Here is a 17,281-nt window from a genome sequence, read left to right on the forward strand (position 1 = left end):
TTTCTTCTGAAGTCATCTTGGGGCAGCTTGTTCCTGTGCAGAAGCCTTGGTGATGTTCTTTCCAAGAAAATACAGCTTTTTGGGGACTCCTGTAGTTACTGTTGGGTTTCTGCAGAGCTGCTGAATTCTCGAAACACTGTAATTTGTCTTTGAGATTTTTGGTTGTATTCCCATGGGGTTCATGGATTACAACTGGTGCAGAAATCTCAGCCGCAGTCAGAACTGGTAGAGCACAGAGGTTACGCGAAGATTATAATGCCTAAATATTATATTTAGCTGTATCAGGAATAAAAAGTTGTGTAGGAGTCTAATCAGCAAAGCTCAGTGTGGGTCTGAGAGATGGGATTAAAGGAGAAGCTGCTTCTGGACGCATGGACATTGCAAAAATGATATCTTTAAACAAGCTGGGTAGCAGTTTGCAAGATCAAAATGCGCTTTGTCTTGAAAACTTCCCTTACAACCCAAGACATTCTTATTTTTCTTCTCCGAAGGGAGCTGAGAGGTGACGATTGTTCAAGCCTGAGGTTATCGCTGCAAAATAATATCAACGTTGTAATGGTTGTGTCACGGTGGCTTTGGCAAGGCCTGACCCCCACAGCTCAGCGAGCTGTCCCTGATGCCCTTTACAAGGGACACGTGTGCTCTGATACGCAGCTTTAAGCATCTTCTCACGCCAGGGGGCTGAGAATAAGAAAAAGTTACATTTACAGCTTTGTCCTTTAAAAAAAAGAGCCGAGTGATGCTTGAGGGTGTCAAACCAAAGTTAGGAGGAGAATCTAAGAACTTTAATTAGATGAATTAGAGTTGTGCTGGCTCATTACACTTATAAAATTGATGAGTGATAAAAAACCAGGATATTGCTATATTTTTTTCCCTGTGTTCAGGAAGGACAGGAGCTTGTTGGACCAAGGTTTAAGTCCTGACTGTGATGCAGGGAGAGCATCCTTGGTGCAGCCCTCGGGGGCAGCGACCGGTTCCTTCCCACACCATCGGTGCCGCCAACCTCGGGTTGTTCCTCCTTCCGCGCTCCTGTCGCACACTTAACTCGCACACACACCATTTCTCACTCTCCTCTCTAGGTGGAGGTGCCCCTGTGGATTTTTCTAATCCCAGCTCTTTCTTCCCGATAATTGTCTGTGAGCTGTGCGGAGCGGCTGCATTGACAGTCTGTGAATTTGGTGTGATGCCCGTAAATCAGCTCGTGAGATGGCGCGGGAGGCCACCCACTGCCCGCGGGGCTCGCCAGCGCTTGGGGACATCAAGGGACACTGAGAAGCTGGAGAAAATCGGTGCAGAGCAGGAGGAGGGATGGGGGGGATGGAGCACGGCAGGCGCTGCCGTGGAGGTGAAACGTTATGGGGAACTGGTAGCAGGAGGAAAATCACGGTAGATTGATGATAAAGTTGTGTTGGGGGCTTAGAGATTTTAAAGGAAGCGGCGCCTGGGGAGTGGGTGGTGGAGGGAGAGGATTCTGCCCATTGGGTGAGATCCCCTGGGTCCAGCTCTGGGTCCTCAGCACAGGACACACATGGACGTGCTGGAGAGGGGCCAGAGGAGCCACAGGAATGACCCGAGGCTGGAACAGCTCTGCTGGGGACAGGCTGAGAGTTGGGGTGTTCAGCTGGAGAGGAGAAGCTCCGGGGAGACTTTATTGCACCTTTCAGTGCTTAAAAGGGGCTGATAAGAAAGATGGGGACAGACTTTTCAGCAGGGTCTGTTGTGATAGGACAAGGGGTGATGGTTTTAAACTAAAGGAGGGAGATTCAGGCTGGACATGAGGAGGAAATTGTTGCCCTGAGGGTGGTGAGAGCCTGGCCCAGGTTGGCCAGAGAGGTGGTGGATGAAGCATCCCTGGAGACACCCCAGGCCAGGCTGGACGGGGCTCTGAGCAACCTGAGCTGGTGAAGATGTCCCTGTCATGGCAGGGGGGGCACTGGGGGAGCTGGGAAGGTCCCTTCAAACCCAAATTGTTCTATGATTCTATACCTCTCCTGCAATTTTGCATTTTCTCAAGACTGCACCATTTTCCTCCATTGAAGCATCCAGCTGTGGGGCTCCTGAGGTCATCCCTTCTGCATCATCTTGGGTAGGACTCAAGGTTCCTCCTTTCCTTACTCTTACTCCTCTCCTCTGCCTTCTCCACTCGGATTGTTAGTGTTTTCCCATCCCTTATACTCCTCCATTCTGTTCTCCTTGACTTGGTAAAGCTCCAGTTGGTAAACAGCCCAGTTTTCCATCTCTCTGCCTCCACCTTCACCTCTCAGCCTTAATGAATGATTTTTTTTCCTTCCTTCTCCTAATGCTCTTTTCTTCAGTTCGGCTGCATGTTACTCATCAGATCCAATTAGTGCTCTAGTTCAGGAATCTGGTGATCCGAGGGCTGAAGGAGAAGCTGCTTTGGAGCCAGTCCCTCCATCCAAGTTGACTTTCTAGGTCGCTTGGAGCAGCCACCTGCAGGTGGTCCAGGTTGTCCCGGTGCTTCTGCCCCTTGAATCAGTGGACATCCCACCAACACAATTAATGAAGTCTAGAGAGCTGCTCAGTGATATTTAGGTGGCATCATCTACCAAATGATGTCCACCTTGCTTGCTGGACTCTTAATATTCCTTTATTTTATTAAATATTCCCTCTCAAAATTAAGTGAAATAACTTATTGAGCTGCTGATGTATTTACGGCTCTAGAACTGGTTTAGGAGGTGTAGGTTTAGACTTTATCAAACGTTGGTCGTTGCCAACTTCAGGCATTCACAAGCCATCTCTCAGGCTTCAAAGATGTTCATAGTCATAAAGGAAATAAATAATAAAGCAGGGTTTTTTTCAAAAAATCCCATGCTTTTCAAATTCATGTCTTGGTGGACATGAGGTTGGAAAAGGAAACAGAAATCTTGGTTTATCGTTACAGAGTCGCTCTGTGACAGTGTCTGATGGTGCAGCTTCAAGTCCGGCAATGCCGCAAACTCCATCCTTCTGCTGAGATAACGTTGTTGATGCTGAAAACAAAAACCGGTAGCAAAATAAATAGCAGGAATTCTCGGCACTTGAAGAAGAGGAAGGGAGGAAGGGCAGAGTGCTACCGGAGGCATTGCAGAGCCCCGGGTGAGGTTGGACCTGGTTTCGTGTTGCGGGACAGGAGCGGTTGTGGTGTCATGTGTCCCCCATGCCCAGCTGGTTGGGACGTTGTCAGCCAGATCAAAGACGAGAGGAAACGGCCTCAAGTTGTGCCAGGGGAGGTTGAGGTTGGGTCTGGGGACCAATTTCGTCCCCAAAGGGCTGTGGGGCATTGGAACAGGCTGCCCAGGGCAGTGCTGGAGTCACCATCTCTGGAGGGTTGGACAGACGGACATGAGGTTCTCAGGACATGGGGCAGTGCCAGGGGTGGGTTACAATTGGACTCTATGATCTTGAGGGGCTTTTCCAACCAAAATGATTCTATGATTCTGTTATAAGGAAGTGCGCTGGAGAAAGAAACCATAGCAAACAGGCAATATGGAAAAGCTGGATTTGTCCCTTGATTTGTCCCCTGATCCCAAACCAGTAAGTTCTGCACTGAAACCAGTATAGCAAATCCATGCCCAGAGCTGCTGGTTGCATGGAGGAGCGCTTGTCTTGCTTGAGTGGAGATGTCACCAGCGCAGACATCTTCATCTGAGCTGCATCCCCGGACTTCTTTGATAGTCAGCAGGGATGAATAGGCACCCTTGGGGGTGTTTCACATGAGCGCCCACAAATGTCTGTCTTGGGAAGAGAACAAAACCCCTTAAACAGGCTCATTTCTCTGCACTGGGCTGCAACGGGAGCCCATCTGGAGGCAGCACGTTGGGTGTGATGAATCCCGCCCGACTCTCGGTGACGTGTTTGTGCAGCGCCAGTGTTGTGCAGCCCAGATCTGACTCAGGCTGTAGGCAGGGGGATGAGAATAATAACACTATTCCTGTGCTTGTTTTCTTAGGGATGGATTTGCCTCCATAGTCAGTGTTCTTTGGGCAACCCCTGGGGATTAAACTCATTAAGTTCTCCTTTGCGATGGCCCTTTTGCTGAGGTTGGGGAGTCCCTGCTCATTGTCGGATGCTCTCCTCGGCTTGTTTACCCTCATCCCACATCATGACCTGCGGGAACGAGTTCACAGATTGGCTGAAGCAATTTCCAAACTGTAAAAAAACAAAGCCTCATTAGTTGCCGAAATCTAGTCCTCACGTTGGGAATTTGGGAGATTGGATTTAAATCTACAGCAACATTTAATTTCATATTCACAGCGGGGTGGTTGCTGTAAGTGGAGGAGCGAGTTCAGCTACAGCACCAAATTGAATCTGAAAGTAAAATGCTTTTATTACCACTGGCCTCACAGCGGTGTCTCTCCCGGGCTCATCTTTTCTGTTTCAAAAGCTGCTGCTCTTCCACTTCACAGTCAAATCCTTCCATCAAACCTACGGGCAGAGGCTGCAAACCCAACAGAATTTATCATGTACTCAAATGAACTTTATCCAGGCTATAAATACCCAAACCCATGGGGCAGCACCAGCAAAGCCAGGCTTAAGGCTGTCTTACCGTTAGTCTTAAAACCACTCATTTTAGTTTCTGGAAGCATTCAGATTTTGCAAATACTTGGAAAATGTGAAAAAAAATACATCATTCAGTCATTTTTGACGGGGAAGAAGATTAAGATGAAACCCTCGTTCTTGCCTAGACTAAGAGGAACCGCCGTGGTTTGCTTGGGCTCAGCTCTGGAGTTGCGGTAGCTGAGGAGAGGAGGGACAGTTCCTGCTGGGGGTCCTGATGGGACCTTCGTGGGGCTCAGGAAACGCTCCCCGGTGGGTTGAGAACCAGCGCTCTGCTTCTCAGCACCATCCTCTCAGCCTCCAAAGAGACGAGATGCACTGCGGGTGCATGTATAATGTAGCAGCCTGCAAAATATGTTCTCCCATGCTTTTCTTTATTTCTTTTCAAGCCCCCAAATCACTATTTGCTGGCAGGTTTTTGGCTTTGGGTGATTTTTGTTTTTAAATTTTACTGCATTTTTGGCTGGAAACTTTTTGGCCAGGCGTTGCTGAAGACTTGCATTTTCGGCCGAAAATTCCCCGTTTGGGGCTGTTGGGTTTTGTTTGCGCATTTGGGTTTGGTGGGGTTTTTTTTGGATGAAAAGGAGAAAATGTTCTAGTGGAGAGTAAATGTGAAGACAGAAGTCATTCCCTGCAAATGGGTTTGTTTAATTAGTAACCCCGCTCCTGTTTGAAACACATTTTTGGTGGAAATCTCCGACTATCGCTACTACCCAACCACGCTGAGGCTGAGGAGGCAGCAACTCTCCTCTGTGCTGTTTCTATTAACATACGCAATGACTTAGATCCCTGTAAAAGCACGGAGAGCTCTGGATTATTCAAGCATTGGAGGAGGCAACCAAAAAAAAGCAATCCATGGTTATAACAAACTCCTTGCTTTCTCTTTTTTTTTCTATTAATAGCTCCTTTATAACCCAAATGTTTGCATTGGAGTGGGGTAGTGTAGTTAGCACGGGCTGGAGGGGGAATTAATTGTGTTGGGCCAATCACCACCACTGATATTTGGCTTTTTCCCAGTGGGGTGAGGACTCGCAGCCCCAATGGTTTTGTGCTGGGTAGGGAAAATGCCAGTAAACTGAGTAAAAATGCAGCTGGAGGCATTTCCAGAAGGACTGAATGGTGTTGCGGTGGTTTCTAGCTTATCTTTTGGCTGGAAAGGGTTTAAACTCAATGTTTGGGTTCAACCTAACTGTTGGGTTCAATGCAATGGTTGGTTTCAACCCTCTGTTTAAATCTAGTGGTTAGGTTCAAATTCAGTGGTTGGGTTCAACACTTCCTTCAAGTGGTTGGGTTCAGTCCTTCATTTTAACCCAATGATTGGGTTCAACTCAATGATTGGGTTCAGCCCTTCGTTTAAACCCAATGGTAAGCTTCAACGCTTAATTTAAACCCAGTGGTTGGGTTCAACTCAATGGTGGGATTCAGTCCTTCATTTAAATCCAATGGTCAGGTTCAGCCCTTCATTTAAACCCAACAGTTGGGTCCAACTCGACAGTTGTGTTCAATCCTTCATTTAAACCCAATGGTTGTGTTCACCTCAACAGTTGGGTTCAGCCCTTCATTTAAACCCAACAGTTGGATTCAACTCAACGGTTAGATTCAGCCTTTCATTTAAACCCAACAGTTGGATTCAACTCAACGGTTGGATTCAGCCTTTCATTTAAACCCAACAGTTGGGTTCAACTCAATGGTTGGGTTCAACCCTTCACTTAAACCCAATGGGTTTAACCCTTCCTTTAAACCCTATATTTGGGTTCAATGCAATGGTTGGGTTCAACTCTTCAGTGAATAAAGGGTTGAACCCAACACAGCTAAACCATGTGGTGTGTGGGGGGGGGTTAGTTCTCAAACTCTTCTGCGTGGGGAGAGACCCCGATCCGTCCCCCTGCAGAACTCTGCTGCTGTCTGCAAGCTGTGGCATCTGCTCCTTGTAACTAAATGTTTCTGCCTGTGTTTTGGTTTTTTTCTATTCAAAGGTGGGCCTTAATGTTCTGGTTCAGAGAGCGAACAAGTTTACTCCCGCCACTCGTCTCCTGATCCAGAGGTTTGTGCCATTCCCTGCAGTCGGTAAGAAATGACGCCTTTTCTCTATATTTGAAGTGTTGGCTGTAAAGCTATGGGTGGGTAAAAGCCACCGGGATGGACACCCAACTCCTGCCGTCTTGATTTACACCCTCAGTGCCTCATCCCCTCGGTGGCAGGGCCATGAGTTGATGCAGAATGCGACAGGATGGTGCATTTTGGCAGGAAAACGATGCAAAGCTGCCGGCAGAGGCAGCTCATGAAGCTTTATCAAGCTCTCAAGCGGTTTAGAAAATGATCATCGCTGTCTGGTCCTCGACCGTCTAAATTCTAGAGCGTTTGATTTGCAAGATCCGGTTTGAATCACGTCAGATCAAATCTTGGAATAAGCTGTAGCACTGGGGTTTATTTGCAATAAAAATGCGATGAAATGCTCCTGCTCTAAATATACAGATTTCTAGGAGCTGCTGATTAAAGAAAGACCCAAGCACGTGAAGAATTAAGGGTGCTGCTGGCTTGGTGGAGCGCAAAATAAACCCTTCTGCAGTTCATCAGTGAACTGCTTGGTGTTTAAGAGAAGGGACACGCTGGACTCAGCCTTTGCTGAAGCCCCAGGTGACAGCGCTCAGCAGCCCATGAGTTATTTGAGCTGTGAAAAAATCACAGATTCACAAAATTCACCAGCGGCATTAGGGTAATTTTTTATCCGAGCTTGTTTATTTATAAAGATAGCGCAAAAATTATCCAAGCATGGAAGAAAATAATAACCACATGAGTTTTGCTCACTGCCACAGGTCCCTTTTCAGCCGTGTTAATGCAAAACTTTCCTTTAAGCTTTTTCCTTCGCTGTGCAAGGGCTTTGCTCAAGGATGCTGAGCCTTTACCTGTCGCTCCCAGTTTCTCTGGTCTTTCTCCTCCTTTATTTTACAGAGAGCTGCTTACTCTGACCCTCTTCCCTCTAATTCCCAGCTTATTTGGGATTTTAGCATGCTTTTCTACCAGAAAACCTGTCCGCAGAACAGGAGGTAACAGGGACTGTTGTCTGTAGGTCACATTCGATCTGTTTTTTCTGAGCACTTTGCTTGTATATAGAGGATCTGTGGATGCTGATATTGTTTTCCTGGATCTTTCCTGGAATATTTTTAGAGGGTTTCAGCTTTCTTTGGATTTTTAGAACCAGGAGGGCACCAGAGGTGAGGTTGGGTTTGAGTCAGAGATGCACATGAGAAGCCTTTGCCACCGCGTTGATCTATTTTCATACCCAGGTGTAAGGAGAACGAGGTTACGCTCGTGTCGGCATTGATTGAGGTCCCATAATTAATTTGTTTAGCCTGTAATTAATTCTCTAGTTCTTATTTTGTTTGTGTAACTGTCATCCTTCATTATGTGCCAGGACATCAGGAATCCTCCCACTAATTGCTGTTTTGTGGTTTCGAAAGCTGCGAGTTATTGGTTTGCAGACCTGGGCAAACTGTTTAATTAAGATGCGTCTTCCCGTTGCTTTTCCTCAGCAAAAGGGCAGGATTTCACTTTTTCTATGTAAAAAGCCAAACACTGCTGCAAAGCTCTTGCTCCGCTACCGTTAAGCAGTTTTCCCCAGGTCCTTCCTTGCGTCCCTCTCCCACCGACCTCAGCTGAGATGGTTGATAGCAACTGAAAAATTGGAGATGCATCAAAGCTCTGTGGTTTCTCATCCCAAGGGGTCATGAGAGATGAAGATTTGGGGAAGTGCAGCTTCTGCTTGGGTGAAAAATTGCCAGAGTCCCTGCAGAGATGTCAATGAAGCCTTGGGAAGCTGAGATGGGCCCTCAGAGATTCTCCACATGTTCTGTCTCTCTTCTCTAGGTCATGTAGCCGTTGTCTTTGCCCAACAAACTAAAGTATATCTGCAGAATTGCTGCCTGTGGGGCTCAGTTAGCAAAACAGGTTGGGCAGAGAGGTGATGGATGAACCATCCCTGGAGACATCCCAGGCCAGGCTGGACGGGGCTCTGAGCAACCTGAGCTGGTGAAGATGTCCCTGTCATGGCAGGGGGGGCACTGGGGGAGCTGGGAAGGTTCCTTCAACCAAAACTATGATATCCAAATTATATAAAAATTATGATATAGCCAAAACTATGATATCCAGGCTGTCCAAAAAACCCTCCCCAGGCCTGGGGGGTGGATCCAGCAAACCATCCTGGGTGGAAGAGCTCATGGAAATGGCCAAGATTCTGTCTACTCAGTGTTTCGCTTGATGTAAAATGGGTTTGTGCTCCATGTTGGCCACCTCAGAACATCATGCGGGTGGTGAAGTTGTTCTCCATGAAGGTTTTCAGTGCAGGAGAAGCGAAGGAACACGTCAACACTGCTTTGTGGGGAGCCACGATTCCTGAATTTGAACAAGAAGGGACTTAACCCTTTCTTGGAGATGCAGGTGGTGAAGGACATCAATGCCCAGGGTTATTGTGAAGAACCCAGTTTCCCCACTTCTTCCCAAGCGCTGGGTGTGGAAGGTGAGGGATGTCACTGGTGATGTTGTGCTTTATACTGGAGATGTCTATAGCTAAAAACACCCACAGAAAACCCCCCAAAAACCCCAGAGGAGACATCTCAAACCTGATCTGCATGGAGTTAAAGCTGCTAGAAAGATCCCCATTGGAGAGAAGGGAGGTGACGAGGAGGATTTATTCCCTTGTTTGTTTTCCTTTTCTTATGGGTGGGTTTAGAATGATTAAATGTGTTCAGCTGGTGCACAAGGGTGCGTTTGGTGTGTGGAGAGCACCCTGGTTCAGGAAGGATGTTAAATACAGATATTGAAGTAAGGTGGTGAATCACTTCTGTATCCGAACCCAGTTCCCGCTATGTCACTAAATGTTTGCACAAGAAGTAGTTTCCAGCCTTTCTCATCACAATTTCTTTCCAAACACTGAAAATCAAATTGTCTACATATATATTTAGATATTTCTTATTTCCCCCCTGTATTTGAGACTTCCACAAAATCCAAATTTACCCGTCATTAGCGGCATTTTCTGCTTTCTTGGTGTTTTACTGGAACAGAACCAGGGCAGGTAAGACAGTCGCTTGTCTTAGATAAACGGGACCAGGTTGAATTCGGGACCAGGTCAGTGAAGCCCTAACAGGATCCAGAGACTTGGAGAAGCATCTTGGTGTGGTGGGAGCTTCATATCTGGACATCCCATCATGTGTCACCCTTGTGTCGGTGCATCCCAGCTTGGCCAGAGCATCTTCTATATGTTCAGTCTTGAAAATCTAAAAGGATGGGGCTAAAAAGTGTTAAAAAGGAAAAAGGGCTAAACTTGCTTTAAGTGAAACGCCTGTTTTCTTTTTTATCTTGGATTAGGGAGCTGCAGGGTTGTTAACACAGATATTTTGATAGATGGGAAGAGTGGTCCGGTAGTTTGAATATTAAAGAGAGAGACAGAGTGTGCGTGTGTGTATGTTCCTCTTATTCTCGAGTGTAAGGAGCATTTGTCACCACAAATCATCCCTGATTGCAGAGAGCTGCGTTCCTATAGGGCTCACCCACCCACCACCCTCAAAAAATTAGACATTTGTTATATGACATGAATTGAGATTAATTAGCGAATATTAACCCATCAAGCAGTGCAGAAGCACATTTTTGGAAGCGGTGGTACTTGCAGCAACAGCGGGTTTGTGTTAGTTCTGGTTGGAAAGTTTGCAAAAATAATGTAGGGGGGTTGCTGGAAAATGCCAATTTATCAAAACCCAAACTTTTCTAGGAATTAGCAGCTTTTGCTTTGGAAAAGAATTGGGAAGTGTCTGTGCCCTGGAGAGGAGCTGCATCTGAGGAAGATGTTCCTCAACCCCAACTCTTCACACGTTGCTTGAGGAACAGAATTTGGGGTCACCTCAAAAAGGTGACAGAGGCTGATCATAGAGCTGACATTTGGAGAATGTGAATTTTAGGAGCCAGAGTCCTCCACAGCACTGCTGGTTTGTGTCGCCGTTCGGAATAATATTGTTAAAGCCCACAAGCAGGTGTCTAATAGAGAATAAGTCCACAGAGCCGTTTTTCTGCTAAAACATGTGAAATAAAGGCAAATAGTCAGCAGGGGCCCTACTAATGGGATACATGCCCATGAAAACAGCCCAACTTTGTCTTATTTGGCTAAAAAACTATAATTCTGTCCTCTTGAAGAGCTCAGATCTAAGCTGTCCTCCATGGCTCAGTGCAATCCCCTGCGGTGTGTTTCCATCATACCCGCTGAAATCCATTCTTTTGAGAAGAGTTTGTCTGCTGGCTTAGTGAGGGGAGTTAAAACCAGCTCTGGGATACCCCATCAGAAGAGGCAGCTGTAAATCAACAGTGCCTGGTTGGCCAAGACCAACTGGCAGCCCAGTGCAAGGACATAGTGACCCAACATTTTCGTCTACTAAGTCAAATATGGGAGCTGGGAGCAGGTCCGAACACCAATATCTGGGAATACTGGTGTTTCTTTGCATCAATACCTTTTTGATTGTGGCAGCAGATCCTTTTGCAAGCGAAAGAAAATTATCTTGATTGTTTTCCTCCTCTTAAGAATCAAATCATTGTCTTGGCTTCTTGACTTGCAGAAACTTCTTGGCAGCTTGATACAAGCAAAGCTGAAGGGCTGTCGCGGTGAACAGAAGCTTCCCATTTGGGATTGACCGGGGCTGCCTCGCTAATCACGATGCTTTTCTCATCCTCAGCTAGTGCCAATATCTGCAACGTTGTCCTGATGAGGCACACGGAGCTGGAAGAAGGAATCGACGTTCTGGACAATAACGGCAACATCGTCGGGTCTTCCAGAATTGCTGCAAAACACGTACGTACCGGTGATGGTCCTGAGCTTCTACACGATGAATTGCACACAAGGAATCCCACAGCCATAGGAATCGATGACTTGAAAGAGATAGAAATGAATGAGCTTCACCCATCATGCAGGAAGAACTAAGCGATAAAACCTCATGCCCACGTTGTGCCCGTGTGTGGGGTCACGTAGCCACAAAGCTGAGCATGCTGGTGGGCACGGGCTCATGTCACGGTGGCAAATTCAGTGCCTGACCCTGATGGCTTGGAAGGTTTTGACATGGGGAAGATCCTGTTCTACCCTGATGCTTTCACAGCCTTAGGATTTCTCTGGAAACTTGTAAGCAGTTCATGTTGAATATGAAGCAAAGCTAACTTACACCTTTTTCTAAATGAGGAAGACTTCATTTTGGAGCAGAGTAGCTTTTTAACCCTCGCCGTGTCAAAACTGCATTAACAATTGCCAACTGAAGCTTTGTGGGGGTAGCCAGATGTTTTATCCTCGCCCTAACACCTGTTTTTTTCCCTATAACCTTCTACTCTTTGCCATCTGCCTGCAATTATTCCCTTTTCTTCCCTTCTTACATCGTTTTGTCTCCTGAGCATCATCTGATTGTCTGAGGCGTGTTGTTTCCAAGTGGGCTTTAATCTGAAATGTAAAGCATGTACCGAAGCACACGCCCAGGCAGAGGAGTTAATAATATAAATGCTTGGCATTTCTCTCGCTCCTTCTGTCCAAGGCTCTTAAGGCACTTCGTAGACAGCAATTAATGTACAGATTTTACAGTCCTCGGCAAGAAATGGGAGATCTCTAATATCTCTCCATATTGTTGTTTAACAGGCAGCTTAAAACAATCTGTTGAAGGGCTTTGAGACACTTATTGGGGCCAGGTTTCCTCAGTGGCTCCAGGACCCAGCTGCCCCTCTCCATCCTGATGGTCGAGGGGAAGAGAAACAACATAGAAAATAAGTATTAAAAGTGAAGGTACCATAAGTGTGTTTCAGGTGGTGTTTAAGCATCAAATTTGGAGCTGCTGAGAACTTCTGCTCAGCTGCCATCTAATCCCAATGCTTTTTCCTGAGTAGCTTAGTATGGGGTTTTGTTGTGGCTGGTTTGGCAGATCCTTTAGTGTTTGTTACATATCTGCACCTCTCTGAGACCATATTCCAGGATCGAGTGCTCCCAAGCCTGGCCATAGGCATAAATTTCAGCTTTTTCATCCAAAATCTACAGTATCCTCTGCCTACATCTGCTGAAGCGCCATGCATAGAATCATAGAATAGTTTGGGTTGGAGGGACCTTCCCAGCTCCCCCTGTGCCCCCCCTGCCATGACAGGGACATCTTCACCAGCTCAGGTTGCTCAGAGCCCCGTCCAGCCTGGCCTGGGATGTCTCCAGGGATGGTTCATCCACCACCTCTCTGGCCAACCTGGGCCAGGCTCTCACCACCCTCAGGGACAACAATTTCTTCCCCATGTCCAGCCTGAATCTCCCTGTGGTTGCAATGCTTGGGGCATCCTAGGTGGGTGCTGGCAATTGTGCTTGGAAGAGGTAAATGGAGACACAGACTTGGTTTTACACCTTGCTAGAGTGCTGAGGATCTTCTCTAGGTCTCATCTCAGGGTAATTTATACATGTCATGCTGCTTTTGTTTGCTGCTTCCTGGGACATCTTACCAGGGAGGAATCATTTGCCAGATTTCCCATCCCTGGAGACATCCCAGGCCAGGCTGGACGGGGCTCTGAGCAACCTGAGCTGGTGAAGATGTCCCTGCTCATGGCAGGGGGGGCACTGGGGGAGCTGGGAAGGTCCCTTCACCCCAAACCATTTGATCATTCTATGAAAGCACCAGTGGACCAACAACCACAGCTCACAGTTGAGCATCTTCCTGGAAGAGAGGAGCCCTGTGTGTTAACACTTTGCAATAAACCCCCAGTGATTAGAAGACAATACCAAATCTTGGAACAGGCAATAAGGTTCTGTGTTCCCCCAGCATGTAATTGCAATTGAAACTCAGTTGAGGGAGGAAGGGTTGAAGGTGCTGCTCAGCCCATACTGAGATATTGCACCTTACAGCATCCTCCAGGCAGCTGTTTTGCCTCTTTTTCCCCCACCCAGGCAGCACAAACCGGTTTGCGTAGGAATATGCCGAGCGCTTTTGGTCACACAAAGTGACATCAGGGGAGTTATTAAGCGTCTCTGTTTTTTCCACTGGCTTTGTGACCAAGCACGGGCTCCAGCCCATCATTTCTAACAACAACAGAGCAAAAATGGATTGTGTACAAATAGCAAAGCTGAAAGTGTGTGCTGGTATATTCATTCACAAATATACCACCAGAAAGGGCAACCAAACCATTTCTGTGCCCGCACCTTGGTTGCTCAGCGCAGATACATCCCAAGATTTGGTTTTAAACGTCTTGGGTTTATTTATTTGGTTTCTTTTTCTTTCCAGGCACTGCTAGAAACAGCCCTGACGAGAGTGGTCCTGCCAATGCCTATACTGGTTCTACCTCCAATTATTATGTCCATACTGGAAAAGTAAGTGTTGGTGATACGGGTGGGGAGGCTTTTCAAGGGAAAGGGAAAAAAGATGCTCAGGAAATGTTATTAATTGCTATTTCTTAGCATTGGTCCATCAAAGACTTTTTTTTGCTTATTAAGGTGTTTGCTTTCCAACATTTTTGACCATCATTGTAGACTGTCAAAGTGCTATGTTGTTATTTTAAATCATCTTTCTGAAACCCCCAGCAGTGTGAATAACCCTATTCTGTATGATCAGGGTGAGCCAAAGCTTTCTGAATTCACTTGAAAAATGTCCATATTTTTTGGTTCCCCATTTATAGCAAATATTACAGCTGCCACGTGGGCTCAGACCGAAGTTCTCAGCCCGGGATGAGGAGCGCAGGGCCTTGTTGATGCCACATCCAGGCACCTTGGCCACTGTTGGACTTGCTTACACCCTCTTTGAACTAGTTTGTACTTTCTTTCAATAATATCCAGTGGCTTGGACTTCCCCAGAATAATATATTCTTCATGTGTTCTGCAGAAATTTGCTTTCCATCACTATTTAAGCCCGAATGTCTCTGTGCATATGTCTTTGTGGAGCATCAGAGCGGGCAGGAAAGGGCAGAGTTATTATTTAATGTCTAATTATCTCCTATTAGAGCTATAATAGCAAAAAAAGAAGCCCCAAATTGCCCTGTCCATTGGCCATTCTCCCACCTTGCTTTCCAGCACCTCCACTTTTTGTCCCATGAGCCTGTTTGGAGCTGTTGGTGCCTCTGGCTCCTCAGGACACCCATCAGCATCTCCTTGGGTGTGAATGATCCACAGGGTGGGGATCACCTTGACAGGCTGATTAATGCACTGAAAGATGAGGATGCTAAAGGACGTGCCACCTTTGTCCAAGCTGGAAGCGCCCTTTACACAAATCTGTTGATAATGGCTGCTCTAAAGCACTCCACTGACAAAGTAAATAGCAATTAGTACGATTAGGGATTGACCCGTAGCTTTGGTTTGCCTTGTTAACCTTTGTAGAAACACCTCCGGGCAATTTTCTCCTCTTAACGGAAGAGTCGGGGCTGCTTCTGTGAATTTGGAGTCTGATTTTTAACACCTCAATTAAAAATATGGATGCAGGCTGGTACCCCTCTAGAGGCTCTCACCAAGATGAGTTCCTGCATTTGGGGAGAAACAGGGCAACAAACTCTATTTTGAGAATGGTAAATTAAGTTGTTTCAGCCCTTTTCTGCCAAAATATACAGTTTTATTCTCTTTTTCGAAGGACTGTGGTGGTTCCCTATGGCAGGGCACAGTCTTGGTAATGCTTTTTGCAGACTGCTCCTGGGGACGTGCAAGGACAAGGGCTACATTCCAGTCCCCCTAATTTTGCGCAAAGCATTTGATTTTTGCTTCGTGGACACAATGATCTTGAGGGTCTCTTCCAACCAAAATGATTCTATGATTCCTCCTTGACAAAAGCTCTGTGGCCTCTTTCCTACTTCAAGACCATGTGTCACCTCATGGTCCCCCAGCCCATGATCTACCAGCAGGAGAGATGCTCAGGAGTCACCACATCTTACTTTACCCTGGAGCACCTTACCCTGGAGCACCTTCCTCAGGGCTTGCTCAAAATCGTGTGTGAGAAGAACAAGGCTTGTCACTTACTTTGTAACCCAGTGTCTTGGCAGCTTCCCCGCTTCAAATCCTGACGTGCGGTTCCAGCCTTTCTAATCCCATCAAAGCTGCTTTGCTGATGTCAGTGGAGAGGACTCCTGTTTTCATCTGTCCACATGCCAGAGACTTCAAAAATGCCACCCATTTCTGATATTCTTACCACAGAGCTCTCTTATTTCCACCTTTTTGACACGTTGAGGCTTTGCTGTGAGTGTTAGTGCTGGCTTAACCTGGGCACTGAGTCCAGTCTATCCATTGCTTGCTGATCACCTCATGCAGGGGAGATCACGCCGGAGGACAAGCTGTTTATCCATATAGTTCAGAGGATCTTTGCTTTTCTGGTTATCAACATGACCAGTCAACATTTTTTATATGCAAATATTCAAGGTTTGTAGAAATCTGGTCTATAAATCATTGTCGTCAGCTGGAAACACTGGGGACCATCATGGGTCTGGCTGAATATCCACAAGCTCGAAGAAAACCAATAGTAAAATGTGCTTTGCACTCGGGGGCATCATAACTTCTTGTATTATGATGAGTTTTACCGAATCCACATGCAAGACTTATGAAAACTGATTTTATCTGTCAAGCAAGTATGGACATATGGGAGTTTGTCTTCAAAAAGTTCTTGTTTTAACTAATAGTCCTAATTCAGATTTGCAAGATAAACTTTCCCCCCCATGCCCCGAAATGAAACTCTGTAGATATAACAATATGTGGGCACTGATTTTTGCTTGCCTAAATTCTGCTTAGAGCTTTGTGCCTAACGTTTCATTTTCCATCAGAAATCGCTGGATTCCTGAAAGCTTTTGAGTGAAAACCAGCTGGGATAGGGAATGGAGTGTGGTTAGAGGCGGTGGTAGGACATGGAACATCCACCTGACGTGGGGAACGTCCCTTTCCATAGCCAGGGATTCGCATTCCGCGTCCACTCACGGATCTTTTAAAGTGCTTTCTGAAGGATGCACTCAGAGGTGAAACCTCATTTTGGGAAAAAAAACAACAACTTGGAGCATTTGGTGAAAAGTGTAACTTTTTCCATTTAGTAGAATTTTAGTCAGACTAGGGCGTTTGTAACAGGAGTCATACCGAGGCATGCATTATCCATTTATTTATAGAAATCCTTGCGGCGTCTATAAATGAGAAAGAGTGACAGCTTATTATTTGGAGGCTGGGGCTCTGCAATCAGAAGTCGCAATCTGGATCCTCCGCCGAGTCGTTTGTGTTCGGGGTTGTGGCGAAGGAGAGAGCGATTCCCCTGCTCCGGTTGGCTCCGGGTGGCTCTGGGTGGCTCCGAGTGGCTCCGGGTGACGCCGCCACTCGTGGGTGCCAATTCCACCCCTCCGGGAGCACCAGCGGTTTTCAGATCCGTAGAAAACCCGCTCTTCTCGTTTCCATCTCAACATTCAAAACCCAAAGTTTATTTTAAGTGGCCAGTTCCTGGTCGCCGTCTTTCCACTTGGATCCAGGTCTTTCCTCTCTCTCAGCCATCTCTCCATCTGCATGTTTTAACTCCCCCAGCTGCCTCTCTCGTCTCTTGTGCCATTTTTTTCAGCTCTCTTGGCTCCTCTCGTCTCTTTGCCTGCTGTGTATTTTAACTCCCGGGGCCGCCTTCTCTGCTCTCCAAGGAATTCAACGTTGCCTCCCACCGCCGCTCCATTCTTTCCCCATGTTTCATGCATTTCCTGCTGCTCGGACGCTCTGTTGAAGCCGCTAACATATAGAATCCAT

The 17,281-nt window shown here is 46.6% G+C and overlaps 1 protein-coding gene across 1 annotated transcript in view; it reads left to right on the forward strand.

Annotated features, from left to right (window-relative positions):
- SFXN5 (sideroflexin 5) overlaps nt 1-17,281 on the forward strand; it is a gene marked incomplete at both ends in the record, with an annotated part of 97,108 nt that overhangs the window by 53,112 nt on the left and 26,715 nt on the right. Inside the window, 3 exons of the mRNA XM_080344419.1 lie at nt 6,534-6,624; nt 11,274-11,389; nt 13,827-13,912. Of these exons, the coding sequence (XP_080200545.1) occupies nt 6,534-6,624; nt 11,274-11,389; nt 13,827-13,912 (293 nt within the window). The remainder of the gene's footprint in view (nt 1-6,533; nt 6,625-11,273; nt 11,390-13,826; nt 13,913-17,281) is intronic.

This window comes from Nesoenas mayeri, assembly GCF_963082525.1.
Source record: "Nesoenas mayeri genome assembly, chromosome: 4".
NCBI classification, from domain to species: domain Eukaryota; kingdom Metazoa; phylum Chordata; class Aves; order Columbiformes; family Columbidae; genus Nesoenas; species Nesoenas mayeri.